The sequence below is a fragment of the Thamnophis elegans genome, chromosome 2, assembly GCF_009769535.1.
Source record: "Thamnophis elegans isolate rThaEle1 chromosome 2, rThaEle1.pri, whole genome shotgun sequence".
NCBI classification, from domain to species: Eukaryota; Metazoa; Chordata; class Lepidosauria; order Squamata; family Colubridae; genus Thamnophis; species Thamnophis elegans.
The window spans coordinates 14,055,576-14,068,619 of record NC_045542.1 but is presented as its reverse complement, the minus strand read 5'-3'; the positions used below and the strand labels follow the sequence as shown (position 1 = coordinate 14,068,619).

The 13,044-nt window shown below is 37.3% G+C and overlaps 1 protein-coding gene across 1 annotated transcript; it reads left to right on the top strand.

Annotated features, from left to right (window-relative positions):
- Positions 1-1,826: 1,826 nt before the first annotated feature.
- LOC116502743 (hepatic lectin-like) lies at positions 1,827-12,700 on the top strand. Its single transcript, XM_032208649.1, has 6 exons — positions 1,827-2,108; positions 4,365-4,469; positions 5,625-5,657; positions 6,330-6,481; positions 8,769-8,881; positions 12,288-12,700. The coding sequence occupies exons 1-6, from the start codon at positions 2,021-2,023 to the stop codon at positions 12,421-12,423; spliced, it is 627 nt and encodes a 208-aa protein (XP_032064540.1). The 5' UTR covers positions 1,827-2,020; the 3' UTR covers positions 12,424-12,700.
- Positions 12,701-13,044: the final 344 nt, after the last annotated feature.

The window sequence follows — 13,044 nt, the reverse complement described above, 5'->3', positions numbered from 1 at the left end:
GCATGGTTGGAAATGGAAAGACTGGAATATGGAAAGGGGAAATAGATGGACTGGAGCTCTACCCCAGATTTCAAAGTATAGAAGAAGAAAAGAGAAGAATTGATGGAACTAAGGAGAGAAATTTTGTTCGAAGCACTAGTGATAACCAAAGATAAGCTGATCGAAGAAGCAGATGGAGAGTTTCGAGCTTATACAAGATATGCAATAAGCAATAAGTCCATACAAAACTTAGAAGTCCATACAAAACTTTCTAAGGAAATAACCAGAATACTAATGCTACAAATGGCAAGAGACATAAAACTGCACTATTACTGGAAGGACACAGGTTGATGTAATGAAAGCTTATAATAAAAAATTAAGTCAAATTTAGTTAAATTTAGATCATTATGTATAAAATGGAGTGATAATGGATACCATTAAATAATTGATTGATAATGATAATAATGCATATATATGTATTGGTTTGATAAGAGGAAATTTGATATAAATTGCAAATGGTGACTACGAAAGGAGGTTTAGAAGCTATGTTATTAAATATAATCAATTTTTATTTAGAACATGTTATAAAGATGTAATGTTACTGGATGATATTGGGAAGATCTAATGGAATGCCATGTGGTTTTGCTTTAAATCTGGAATGTTTTATATAAAAGGACGTAAAAACAATTTTAGTCAAATGAAAGTTGAGGTATGATGATAGTAATATATATATAAATATATTTGATTTAAAATATATGATTTGATATAAATTGTAGGTGATGATTGGGGAAGGGATGCACGGAAGTTTTTGTAACCAATCGACACACTTTCTACAATTTGTAGTGGAAGATGGTTTTGTGGCTTTTTGGTGTGCTTTGTCTGTTTGTGTTTATTCAAAAATTTAAAAAAATCTTTAAAAAAACAATTTGAACAAAGTAGTTAAAAGATGAACAGCAGTAGATGCAAGCTTTTCTTATTGACTCGTCAGTACCAAACTTACAATAATATGGTTAAAAATCAACATAGAGCATAAAGTCCAGTGAGAGCGTTAATTAGACATATAATGTGTGTGAACACCAACCAGTGACACCTTACATTTACGGAAGGTGTAGGTTGACATAGAGTAGTGGCCAAAATTGTGGAAACACTTTGGGTAAAGTGTATTTTTGAGTTTTGTGGCTAATAACACCACTTTTTTAGGCGGTATAAGATTTTATATTAGTGGAAATATAATTTCATCAAGAATGTAATGCAACAAAGTTTATTCAGTTATCCATATTTTATGAAATGTTATAGCCAAATATAGACAGCAATAAAACACAGTTAATAGAAGTAATCATTCAATCTTGCTTTCACATTATAACAGCTGTAGAACTAAAAGACTTCCCACTCCATGGGAAGACATTGTAAGGCTGTAATTCATGCTAAAGTTTACCCAACTAAGTATTAACTGATATGGTGATAATTTTTGTATATCTCATTTTTTCTACATGTTTCACTTTTCTTCTTTATAACTGCTATTCTAATAGAATAAAAGAACAATATATATCCACAAGAGATACATTCAAATTAATATAAAATTATTTAAGGGAAAGTTGGAAATTAGATGGAAATTGTCCAGGACTGTAAGATCTGATGATGCCCTCTTGGGGAGGTCATACCACTGTCTCCTTTAAGGCCACTAGAATCACCTCTTCCCTCAAGAAAGCTAACATTAAGCATGGACTTAATCTAAGTCATCTCCCAAGTGGCCTACTAAGCCAGGAGAGGCATAGATATAATAAAGAGGTGACCAGGTTTGCAGTCCAAAGATCATTCTCCATTCCCTTATGAGTTAGAGACCCAAACTCTTCCCAACCAACATCTCAAGAGTGTGCTTCAAGCTCCTTGACAGGACCTGCCCAGTAAGAGCCCAATTCCAAGCAAATTTCTTTTTGTCATTTCTAAGAAGCAGCAACGAAAGAGGGGGAGCTTACGTATTATATTTAAGTTCCTCAATTCAAGCTGTAAAAACCCTCCCTGATCGTAAGCTCACTGCACAATGACTCCCACCAATGACTGCGAACAGCAAGTGAATGATCAAGAATATTTAACAGAAATCGGAGCACACATGCCAGCAAGAAAAATTGGTAAATACTTATTATTGATTCAGTTTAATGGTTTGGGGAAAGACTAAGAATTTGTTTAGCTCCTTATTATCTGTGCTTGTCTGGGTTAAGAGGGGGATACAATGTCATATTTATCATAAAACTCAGTTAACACTAGAATTAGAGAAGGCTTGCTTTAACTGAAACAGTTCCAGTATCATTTGGGATGAACTAAATATTAGGGTTATCCTCCTCCAATTCTGTGGTGGCTTTATCTTCAATTATTTCTGGGTGATTTTTCAGAATAGCAAGACATTCTGAAAAAAAAAATAGTTTCTCCTAGCTGAATCAAGGCATTCCCTGGTGCCTGCTTTCAGCTCACAGGGGTGTCTTACTCTTAGTTGGGATACAAGCAGTCTTTTAATCTGAGAATATATTTTTGTCCCAGATTAAGAGGCTCTGGAATAGTGTATTTCTTTAATTCTTTTATTATAAGTTCATTAACTTTGAAATTACATTTTTGTTAATAATTGCATTGAAGCTTTCAACAAACATAGCAACAACTAATGCAAAGTAAGATAGAAAAAAGGAAAGTTCAGAAGATACAAGGGGAAAAAGAATTAGAAGTAGAAAAGAAAAAGACCATTACAAATGCATAAGCTGTTATACTAATTTTCCTCCCTCTTTCAAAGTTACATTTTTGTTTTTTAAAAAAAACTCTTATTCCCATAGTCTAATGTTTATCTATATGCAGTCTAGAAATCATCTTTTCAATCCTAGTTCAGCAAAAAGTCCTTTAGGAGTTACCAGAAATATCAATCAAATATTTTATCCCTTATCAAATAGCCCAACTTTATACTCCTTTTTTGCTCTGCGTAATCTTAACCTTTAAATCATTCTTATGGCATCACAGGATTTGGTCTTTCATAATTTGTTGGCATTTAAAAGAAATCTTCAAAGTTTTTACCAGGCGTCTTATTAAATCTTATAAAGGGGCATCATCCAGGACTTCTTGCCATACCTGTTCCACATCTAAGTCCTTTTCTTGATTTGTCTTTTGCCCTCCCATTTTAGTAATCTCCATTTTATTGTCCTTGATCACGTAAAAGTTTCTTAACATTTTCTCTTCAACTTCTAAAAGTTTATCCACTGAAATGTCTATATGAGATATTAGCTATTAAAATTTCAGTCCATATTTTTTAAAAATCTCCTTAACATAAGAAAAAGTTATAGCCAGTTTAGTCATTTTATCTCTTTTTTGCCTGCTCCTTTAGTTCTCTGTGCTGTCCAGTTGCAACCTTAATCAAGTCTCAGTTCCTAATATGGGTTTGGTTTCCTTTCAGTCATTTCCCATCAGTATATGATTTAATTATATATTTGTTTTTCAAATCTTACAGCAAAAATAGAATCAATCTTTCAAATCTTTCTGATCTCCCAATCCATTTAAAATATTCTTACATCAACATTCCATTTCCCCCCTTTTTTCCAACTGCATATTATTTTAAATTCTTTTAAGTATTTAAAATTTTAAATTCTTTTAAGTATTTAAAATTTTAAATTCCTTAAATCTGAAAAAAGTAAAACTTCTTAGTTACCAGATTAAGCTTATGGCTTTGAAAGTCTCTAATATCCACAAAATGTTAACAAATCGTGAATTTAAAATTAAAAGATAAACAAGCAGTGGTGAAACAGCATTATTCTGTCTACATTACATCATTCTATGCCTATGATTTCAACACATTTTTACACAAAGGTGATTAAAATATGGCATCCATGATATTTTTGACATGTTCCCTCCTTATTTTATTGATTTGTAGCAAGGAGCATAAACCTGACTCTAATTTGGATTAACTTTCTGAGAAAAATTATAAGATTATAACATATGCCCTGTATTTAAGATTAGTAATATAATTCCCCATGAGTCAAACTTTTCAGCCAGAAAATATTACTTTGGTGGCATCACTGCTCAGAACAGAGCTAAAGGAAAAAAGAATTCAAAATAAATACTGATCTTTCGTTATTGCCAGGTTATTTATGTTTCATAGCAATCTACTTATATAGAAAACTATATTATTTGCTCTTATTACTATGGGAAATACAGCAAGACCACATAGTCAGGTATGCATACATTCCCAACATTAGAAATTGGAAATTGTATTAGAACACTATAGTAGAGCATTGTCTATTCAGTGATTTTATTATATAAGGAGTTTTGGAATACTGGAAATAATTTTCATGCTAGATTCTAACATTCTCCCCCTCTCTCTCTCTCATTCTCCCCTTCCCTCCTCTCCCAAGAGAGATATATCCCACAGTGGAAATGGACACCTTCTATGACTTATGTGCTTTTGGCCATTTCTTACCTGCTGATCATCATATTGTTTGGACTTGTGGCATCCCAAGGTAAATCAACTACTTTGATTTCTGACATTCTGTGTGGACTTCAGGACCAAACATTGTAGAAAGTGGCTTTAAAACTCTCTCAAATCCTTAGTATTCTAGAAAGAGCAAGTCACTGAACCCACAAAACATACATTAATTTCCAGCATATACTAAGCATCTTTTTGTTGCGTAGTAAAATAATAATAATAATATTTACACCTTTGTCTTTTAAGGAGGCAAAACCCCACCTGATGAATATGGTACTTGCAGTCTTAATCTCTCCAATAAACAAAACATTTTTTAAAAAATCCCCAAAAGTGATTAAATGTATGTAAGAATCAGTCAAGCTTAATGTCCATATAGGCCGCTTTATAAATGTGAGCTTGATGTAATCCCAACTCCAGCCATTCCACTCATACGCCAATCATAAGAATAACAGTTTCCTTGGTCTCTTATGAGGAATGGCTAACAAGAGTTAGCAATAGCAATAGCAGTTAGACTTATATACCGCTTCATAGGGCTTTCAGCCCTCTCTAAGCAGTTTACAGAGTCAGCATATTGCCCCCAACAACAATCCGGGGTCCTCATTTTACCCACCTCGGAAGGATGGAAGGCTGAGTCAACCCTGAGCCGGTGAGATTTGAACAGGCGAACTGCAGAACTGCAGTCAGCTGAAATAGCCTGCAGTGCTGCATTTAACCACTGCGCCACCTCAGCTCTTTGTAAATCTCACCTTTGTTTTGGAGAAATTAACACCAACTCAGATTGAGCATCCAATCACGATTCACCTCACAAAATCACACTTGGCCAATAAAGAATTCTATTCTATTCTATTCCAAAAATCTGCTAGCCAGCAAAAGCTGGCAAGATATCAGCTCACCATGGTGCTCACAGTATGTGCCCTGAAAGGCATGAGCTTATCAAAGCACAAATATATTAATGGAGGACGAAAGAAGGAGGGAGAGAGGGAGGGAGGGAGGGAGGGAGGGAGAGGGAGAGCAACTGTAATTTGTGAAGGATACTTTCCTTTGAGTCTTGAGACATATATGATGTAGAATTCGAAAGCTAACTCCAGGTCTAGATTTTTTTCAGAGTGCTTAAGATCCTTTTGGAATATGATATTTGTATTACTTTTATTAACTACTAATATTATTGTGTACATTTCTATTCCTACAGGAAAGAGCAAACTGCAGCAACCTCTAGAAAGGGGTAAGTCATTCTCAAGAAGTGAAGGGGCTGCTGGCCCTAATTGTTGGGTGTGGGGGGTACTAATTAAAGTAGATCCCAGCAGAGCCCACAATCAATGGAGCCCTTTAGGAGAATAAATATCAATACAGTGCATTTTCCACACAGGATTGTTCTCTAGTACCTGTTTTAACCAAGTAATTTCTTTGCATACCATGTGATCCCAGAAAACGTGGCCAACAGAGTAAGCCTTCTAAGATTCTGTACAAGAATCCACTGAGTAAAAATACAATCACTGCCTTGAGGATCAAATTTCACCATAAAATCTGATTTCTACAGTAAGTTGTTGCTTAGATATGGAAGGGATTTTGGAGGTCTTCTAATCCATCTCCCTGTCCAGGGCCAGCATTTATTTCCACTACAATTGTGGTTCAGACATCTCTAAGGCAATTGTGTTTCCCTCTCTTCTAAATTCTAACATGGCATCTCTCTCTTTTCAATGTGCTAAATAATTTACTGAGACTAAGTTTATTCCTTTGAGTTCTTCCAGAGGGAAAACACTTAATTCACTCAGGCTGTACTTGGTGCACAGTTGAAGTACATGCTTCCAAAATGCCAGTGTGATATAGCAGACATCTAGACCAAAACCTCCGGCAACTCGAGCCAGAAAAGTTCTTTTATTTTCTTCTTTGCCAGTGTACCCATGTGGAGCCAAAAGCAGAGAATGGAGACATTTTGATGGCGCATGTTACTACTTCTCCCTCCAACAAGTTATCTGGCACACAGCAAAGAGTCAATGTGAAGAACAGAATTCAGAATTGGTAGTCATTACCAATCAGTATGAACAGGTAAGGATCCTGGTAGTTGTTTGGGAGAAGGTGTAAGTTTACAAGTTGCTACCAACTCCTGACTAGCTATGTTGGGAGGGAACATTTCCCCACCCACTACTTCTCTGTTACAAGTTACTGCCTTTTTTTCCACCTTGATTTTTGAAAGACATTTTACCCTAGGGTAAAAAAGCAACTAGAAGTTGATTTACTTTGAATACATTACACAGGTAGAATATGCATAGATATGTCCTCTGGTGCATTTTCAAACAAAGCAAGATGATCTATACAAAGTACTCCTCATTATTTTGGTACATCAGGATATTCATTAAAGCTGGGTATTTTCTTTTTCTTTTTGGAGAGCAGATTGCAGGATCTAGATCAGGGGTAGTCAACCTTTTTATACCTACCTCTCACTTTTGTATCTCTGTTAGTAGTAAAATTTTCTAACTGCCCACCGATTCCATCTTAATGGTGATTTATAAAGTAAGGAAATAATGTTACTTTATAAAATTTATAAAGCAGAGTTATAGCAAACCCCTACCGCCCACCACGAAAGCTGGAACACCCACTAGTGGGCGGTAGGGACCAGGTTGACTACCACTGATCTAGATATTACGCCACTGAATTTTGCCATGTCACCGAAAAAACAACATCTCCTGAATGATTTGGAAGGTCTTCTTAACAACAACAAAAAAAATCTGTCCAAGGAAAGCCTTTCCCCTCAAAGATAATACACCTCTTGGAATTCTAGTCCTGCCCCTTGCAGTGATAGCATGAAACCACTACTTTGCCCACCACGATGTAACCACGAACAAAGAAACATCTAACAAAAACAACCAAAAAGTTGTCAACTTCTATGATAAACATCAATCATAATTGTTAACTATTGACTGGATGCTGTAATATTAGGTTATCCACGAAGAAATGTCGCTGCAGATTCTAGTCAGGGGTATAGTTCTGGGACATGCCAAATCAGCTCATTATGATTTATGACTGTCACAAGAGAGCCCTTATGCTGTATGTGTTCCTATTGCCTATCTACACTCATAACACACCATACTGATACAAAGTGATATTGCAAGTTTGTTAGAACTAAGAATCATCAGAAGCTAAGATAGGTGACATGGGGATAATTTGAGACTAAATGAAAATGCCTGGTAATCTTAACTGAAAAAAGAAGCACCAGAACATATCAAATAGAAATGGGCTGCCTTCTCCTTGTTTAGCATTAGCCTTTTAGTCCCAAAGAGGAAATGGAATGTATCTACAAGTGGCAACTGTCTTCCCATAAAATAAATAAACTGAACTGCTTTATACTTCCTAAGCCAATATGGTATTACTATAGGGAAGTGGGAAACAGAAAATTCGGTTTCCCTTTTTTTTTTCTAAGCTAGTGGCAACCACAAAACGGTTCAAGGGCAGGATTTCAAGGGCAGGATCAGAAAAGCAAGATAAAGTGAGAGTTCCCTTCAGTGGGGAAATTGGGCTACAGTGACTTAAAGAAGTAGCAACACAAATCCTAGATTCTTAGTGAGTTTCTCAACAATGCAGTTAAGCCAGAAATGAATCAGTTAAGTTCTTCAAAAGTGAGGTCTAGTGTGGTTTCAAAATGGCATAGACTCCATATATGCATGAGTCCCCTGGTTACTAAATTTTCTGTTTCTTTTAGAAGAAGTAGCCATACATATGCTGGAAGCATTCCTTAGCTCTGGAGACTTCCTATTGAAACTTCAACTTTGTAGGAGCTTTGGATCTCATTTCTCTGCCTTCTTCAAAGAATCTAGGGAAATGTAGTTTGCAATATCAGAAAGGACTTTCTGTCCCGTGTTTAGATCAAGGCAACAGGTCAACAGAATATTCCAGAGAAATGGCTCCTCCTTTTTTTTAAAAAAAGGAAGAGGGATGGTTTCTTCCATGTTCTTTTTATGTGGAAAAGAAATATAGAACTGATGGCAGAAAATAAAAGAAAATTGCAATTGGAAGATGATATTTGTCACAGGAACTTATTGAATGCTACAAATGAGGCAAATCAATTTCATAATCAAAGTTTTAATAGGGTGGTGTCTTACACACACACACACACATATCAGAGTCATGGTCACTGAATTAACCAAAACATATTTTTGGAATAAGCACTTAGGGAAGTGCTTATTGCAATATATGACTCTAGTTAATTACTACTAATACAGATAAAAGAGTTCTTCCAGATGAATTCAACTTAAATATTTTGGAACACTGTTGTTGTTGTTGCTTCTGCTGTTATAACTTTTATACCTTTTTCCTTCCCCAACTTTTGGCACCCTAGAATTTCCTCCAGGCTCAAGCCAGAAATGAGCGCTACTGGATTGGACTCAGTGATCACAATGATGAAGGGCAATGGAGATGGGTTGATGGCACAGACTACAGAACCAGCTTCAAGTAAGACAAGCCTGTGCACTGCAATTTTCATATCCTACCGTACCATTAGGCAGGTGTCTTAACAAATTTCTTGAATTTTCCAGTCTGAAAAAGCAGAAACACAAGTTTCATGTAGTTCCTTTCCTATTAAAAGTAAACATCCTAAACTAGTATTTCTAAAACTTGATCACTTTAAGATGTATGGACTTCAATTCCCAGAAATCCCCAGACAAAATGCTGGGATTCCTAGAATTCCCCACCCAGAATGCTGGACTGGGAACTCTGGGAGTTGAATTCCACAGGTCTTAAAGTGGTTAAGGTTGAGAAACACTGCCCTAAATTAACAGACATGAACTCTGCCACAAAACATAAATTTCCATAATGCTTGGGAGAAAAGACTAATATGGGACTGCATTGATATCCTGAGCATTCCTTCTTAACCAAGCCTCTCCATAGTCTTTGTTCACTTGTTTTATTATGAGGCAAGAATAGAGAACCTGTTCCTTAGTAATATTATTAAACTACAACCCAGAGCAACCCCAACAAAAAATATGAGAATGGTGGATGCCAGAAACAGAAGTACAGAAGCTCCTGGAAGTCCAAAGGCCTGCTGTCTTAAAATGCTGCCATTGGACTGGGCAGGAGGGAAAGAACTACATGTAGAATAGCAGAGTATCTATTCAAAATATTCCATTCTTCTAAAGTTAGAAGAAGAAGGAGGCCAAGTTCCTGTTAGCACAAAGAAGAATTGTCTCTGTTTGTAGTGACTAGACCTGTGATGGCGAACCGATGGCACCCGGAGCCTTCTCTGCGGGCACACGAGCTGTTACCCCAGCCAGCTCCACCACCATTTGTGCACGCCTCCCGCCAGCCAGCTGATTTTTGGGTCTCTGTCAGGCATGCAAGGGAGGCATACATGTGGGAGATGTACATGCATGTGCAGGGATGGGGGATTGCGCACGCATGCATGGGGTGGGGGGAGCGAGGGGGCCATGTACACCTGTGCCTGTTTTTGGTCCCAGGAGGCTGCAGGGAGACCAGCTAGGGCTAGGCCCAAAATGGGGCACAGGGGGGGGGGTCAAGCGTACATGCACAGGGTTCAGGAGCATGCGGGGTTGTGTGTTGTACACTCATTGCATTATGGATGTGAGTATGCATGCACACTTTCATCACACGACAAGAAAGTTAGCCATCACTGAACGAGACATTGCATATTACACAATTCTATGCTGCATTGAATATTTTTTTAATCCATGTTCCTGTTACCTTCCTCATACCTTCCATTTAACACCCTCATGCGGAAAGAGTGAGCTTTACCTACACAGAACGTTTCCATAAGATATCCCTATAAAATATCTGACTGTTACTTATGGTACTTTTGTAACTTTCAAATACAATTTTGACCAATACAATATTGGCAAATAACTGACAGGAACAAGGAACCAAGATAGCATTTATTTTTTTAAGCATACTTTCAATCAGTAATACATTAAGGAACCACTGGGGAAAAAATGCAGTGCACCCTTTAAAACAATGTATAGTTGATCTACCGTATTTTTCGGAGTATAAGATGCACCAGAGTATAAGACACACCAAGATTTTGAAGAGGCAAATTTTAAAAAAAGTTTTTGCACTCTGCAGATCTCCCCAAAACAGCCTGCTTTTCATTAAAACTGGCCTGTTTTTTTGTCAAAAAAGGGCATGCATAGCCTTTAGGAAGTTTGTAGAGTGCTCCTGGGGGTTGGGGAGGGCAAAAATGAGCAAAAAATGACATTTTCTCTCATTTGTGCCCTCCCCAGCCCCCAGGAGCACTCTATAAGCCTCTAAAGGCTATGTATGGCCATCTTTGCAAAGGGGGTGGGGTTTCAGGAGGCCAAAAATGCTGTATTCAGTGTATAAGATGCACCCAGATTTTCACCCTTTTTTGAGGGAAAAAGGTGGGTCTTATACTTTGAAAAAATACGGTACTTGAACTGACAGTTCAATGAGATCTTCCAAATGAGGGCAACATCCATATATGCATGATGAGCCTGTTGCCATGTGACTTCATAACTGAATACTTGCAGTTATGAGCAATTTAAGCAGCTGGTGCTCTTGGCTATCTTGCTTATTTCCTGAGACTGTATCAGAGGAGTGCTTGGCATAAGATAAAGGAGATCATATACAGAATTGCTAGCATGCTACCAGTAAGTGTTTAGTAGGCATTGGAGAGTAATCAGGAAGGGCAAATGCTGAATGGTTGGAAGTTCTATGTGTATTCTAGAGACTTGCATGTCTATGGCCCATGCTTATAGATTCCTAATGCCTGAAAATAGCCAAAGCAACTCCAATGCATTGGGCTTGAAAAGATAGTGAGATGAAAAAGCTGGTCATCTAACAATGGCTCTAAATATCAAATGTTTCTCCTACAAGATGGCCTTGCTGCTGAAGAGGATTAGTTGACCCAGTTGATCACTAGAAGGAACCATAGCTGCTAGTTATCCTCTATGTTTTCAGCTATTCCTTCTAACTAGAGTAAAGAACATAGTGAAGTTTCTTCCATTTGCCTTGTTCTTCTCTTTCAAGAAGAGGTTCAGTTTGGAGCTGAATAAGCACAGAGACATTCTAAAAATCCTACAAAATCTGGAATTTGCCTACTCATTCATCACTACTATCCATGCTGCTCATTCAATACACATATTTTTGTCAACCACCTTCCCTTTCACTGCTAGCTCACCTAAGATGAACAAGCAGTGTTAACAAGGAGAACATGAAGACTCAGCTAGCTAGCAGTGGACTTCTACTGAGCTTTGGTCATTGACAAGTAGTCAGTAATATCAACCATTAGGGATACACTTATTCACAAGTAAAAAATAGAATGAAGAAAGTTATGGCAAATGTGGGAGACAATGGCCATCCCAGATCATTTTAATGAGGTAATTTGCATTTAATCCCCAAGAAGCAGCCAAGGGTGAAAAGACTTTAGGAATTTTGATAATAGTTTCCAGATGTTGATGAATTATAATTTCTAATATACCTCGACATTGATTATAATGGCTAGTACTAGTTGGCATTTGTAAATCCAGAAGAGCACTAATTCCATGTCCTTGTGTAGCTTCTAAGAGTCAGGTGAGGAAACATTCTTCTCCATAGATGAGAAGACAATGATATAAGATGCAGAGCATGGTGTAGAGACAGATATTGTGTTAATATTAAACTAGTCCCAATCTGGCAGATCCCCTGCTGAACTTTGAAGGCCTACATATGGTTTCTGAAGTTTCATACTGGAAAACAGTGGGATATACATGACTGACCCAAAGCCCCATTGGAAAAGTACAGACCTTCTGTGTTAGGTTATACTTGGCAGGCAGGAGGTGATATGGGTGAAAAGAAAAGACAACTCTTTCTGAATTTCTCTCAGACTAACTTGACTATCTTCCTTATTTAGGTATTGGTCAGAAGGTGAACCCAATGACCACAGCAATAATGAAGACTGTGCCGAAATCTATCAGGCTGGCAGATGGAATGATGTATCCTGTAATATAAAAAAATTTTATATATGCAAAAAATCTTTACCTTCCTGAAAAATCATGGGCAGAAAAAATTGAAGGAGAAGGAAATCACGTACTTTGGAATCCCAACTATCCTGCTGGAATGTAGCTATTTATTCACACACACACACACACACACACACAGAGCATATCAACTTTGTGTGTGTGTGTGTGTGTGTGTGTGTGTGTATGAATATATCAACTCAATCAACTAGCAGAGCATAACATAGTATAGCACAGTGGTGAAATTTAGCAGATTCTGACAGGTTCTAGAGAACTGGTAGAGGAAATTTTGAGTAGTTCATAGAACTGGCAAAAACCACCTCTGGCTGGCCCCAGAGTGGGGAGGTAATGGAGATTGTGCAATATCCCTCCCCTGCCATGCCCAGCAAGCCACGCCCACAGAACCGGTAGTAAAACAAAATTGAATTTCACCACTGCGTAGTACCTTGTACTTAGATATGTTGGTTGGAGTCACTTTTGTAATGGTGAAATCACTGTTCAGATCCCAGGATTTTTTGAACACATAAACCAACCAAAGGCTGACGTTAATCTAGGAGCATTACCCATGACTTGTAACCATTTCTCAATCTAATCACCGAACTATCTAGAATTCTCTGTTATAATTGTGAAGGAAATATAATCTGAATCTGC

Bases quoted from the DNA above. Each gene is read 5' to 3' on its own strand.
- LOC116502743 (XM_032208649.1), top strand. From the start codon at position 2,021: ATGACTCCCACCAATGACTGCGAACAGCAAGTGAATGATCAAGAATAT. The intron at 4,470-5,624 runs GTAAATCAACTA...CTATTCCTACAG, and splicing joins TGGACTTGTGGCATCCCAAG to GAAAGAGCAAACTGCAGCAA. The intron at 5,658-6,329 runs GTAAGTCATTCT...CTTCTTTGCCAG, and splicing joins GCAGCAACCTCTAGAAAGGG to TGTACCCATGTGGAGCCAAA.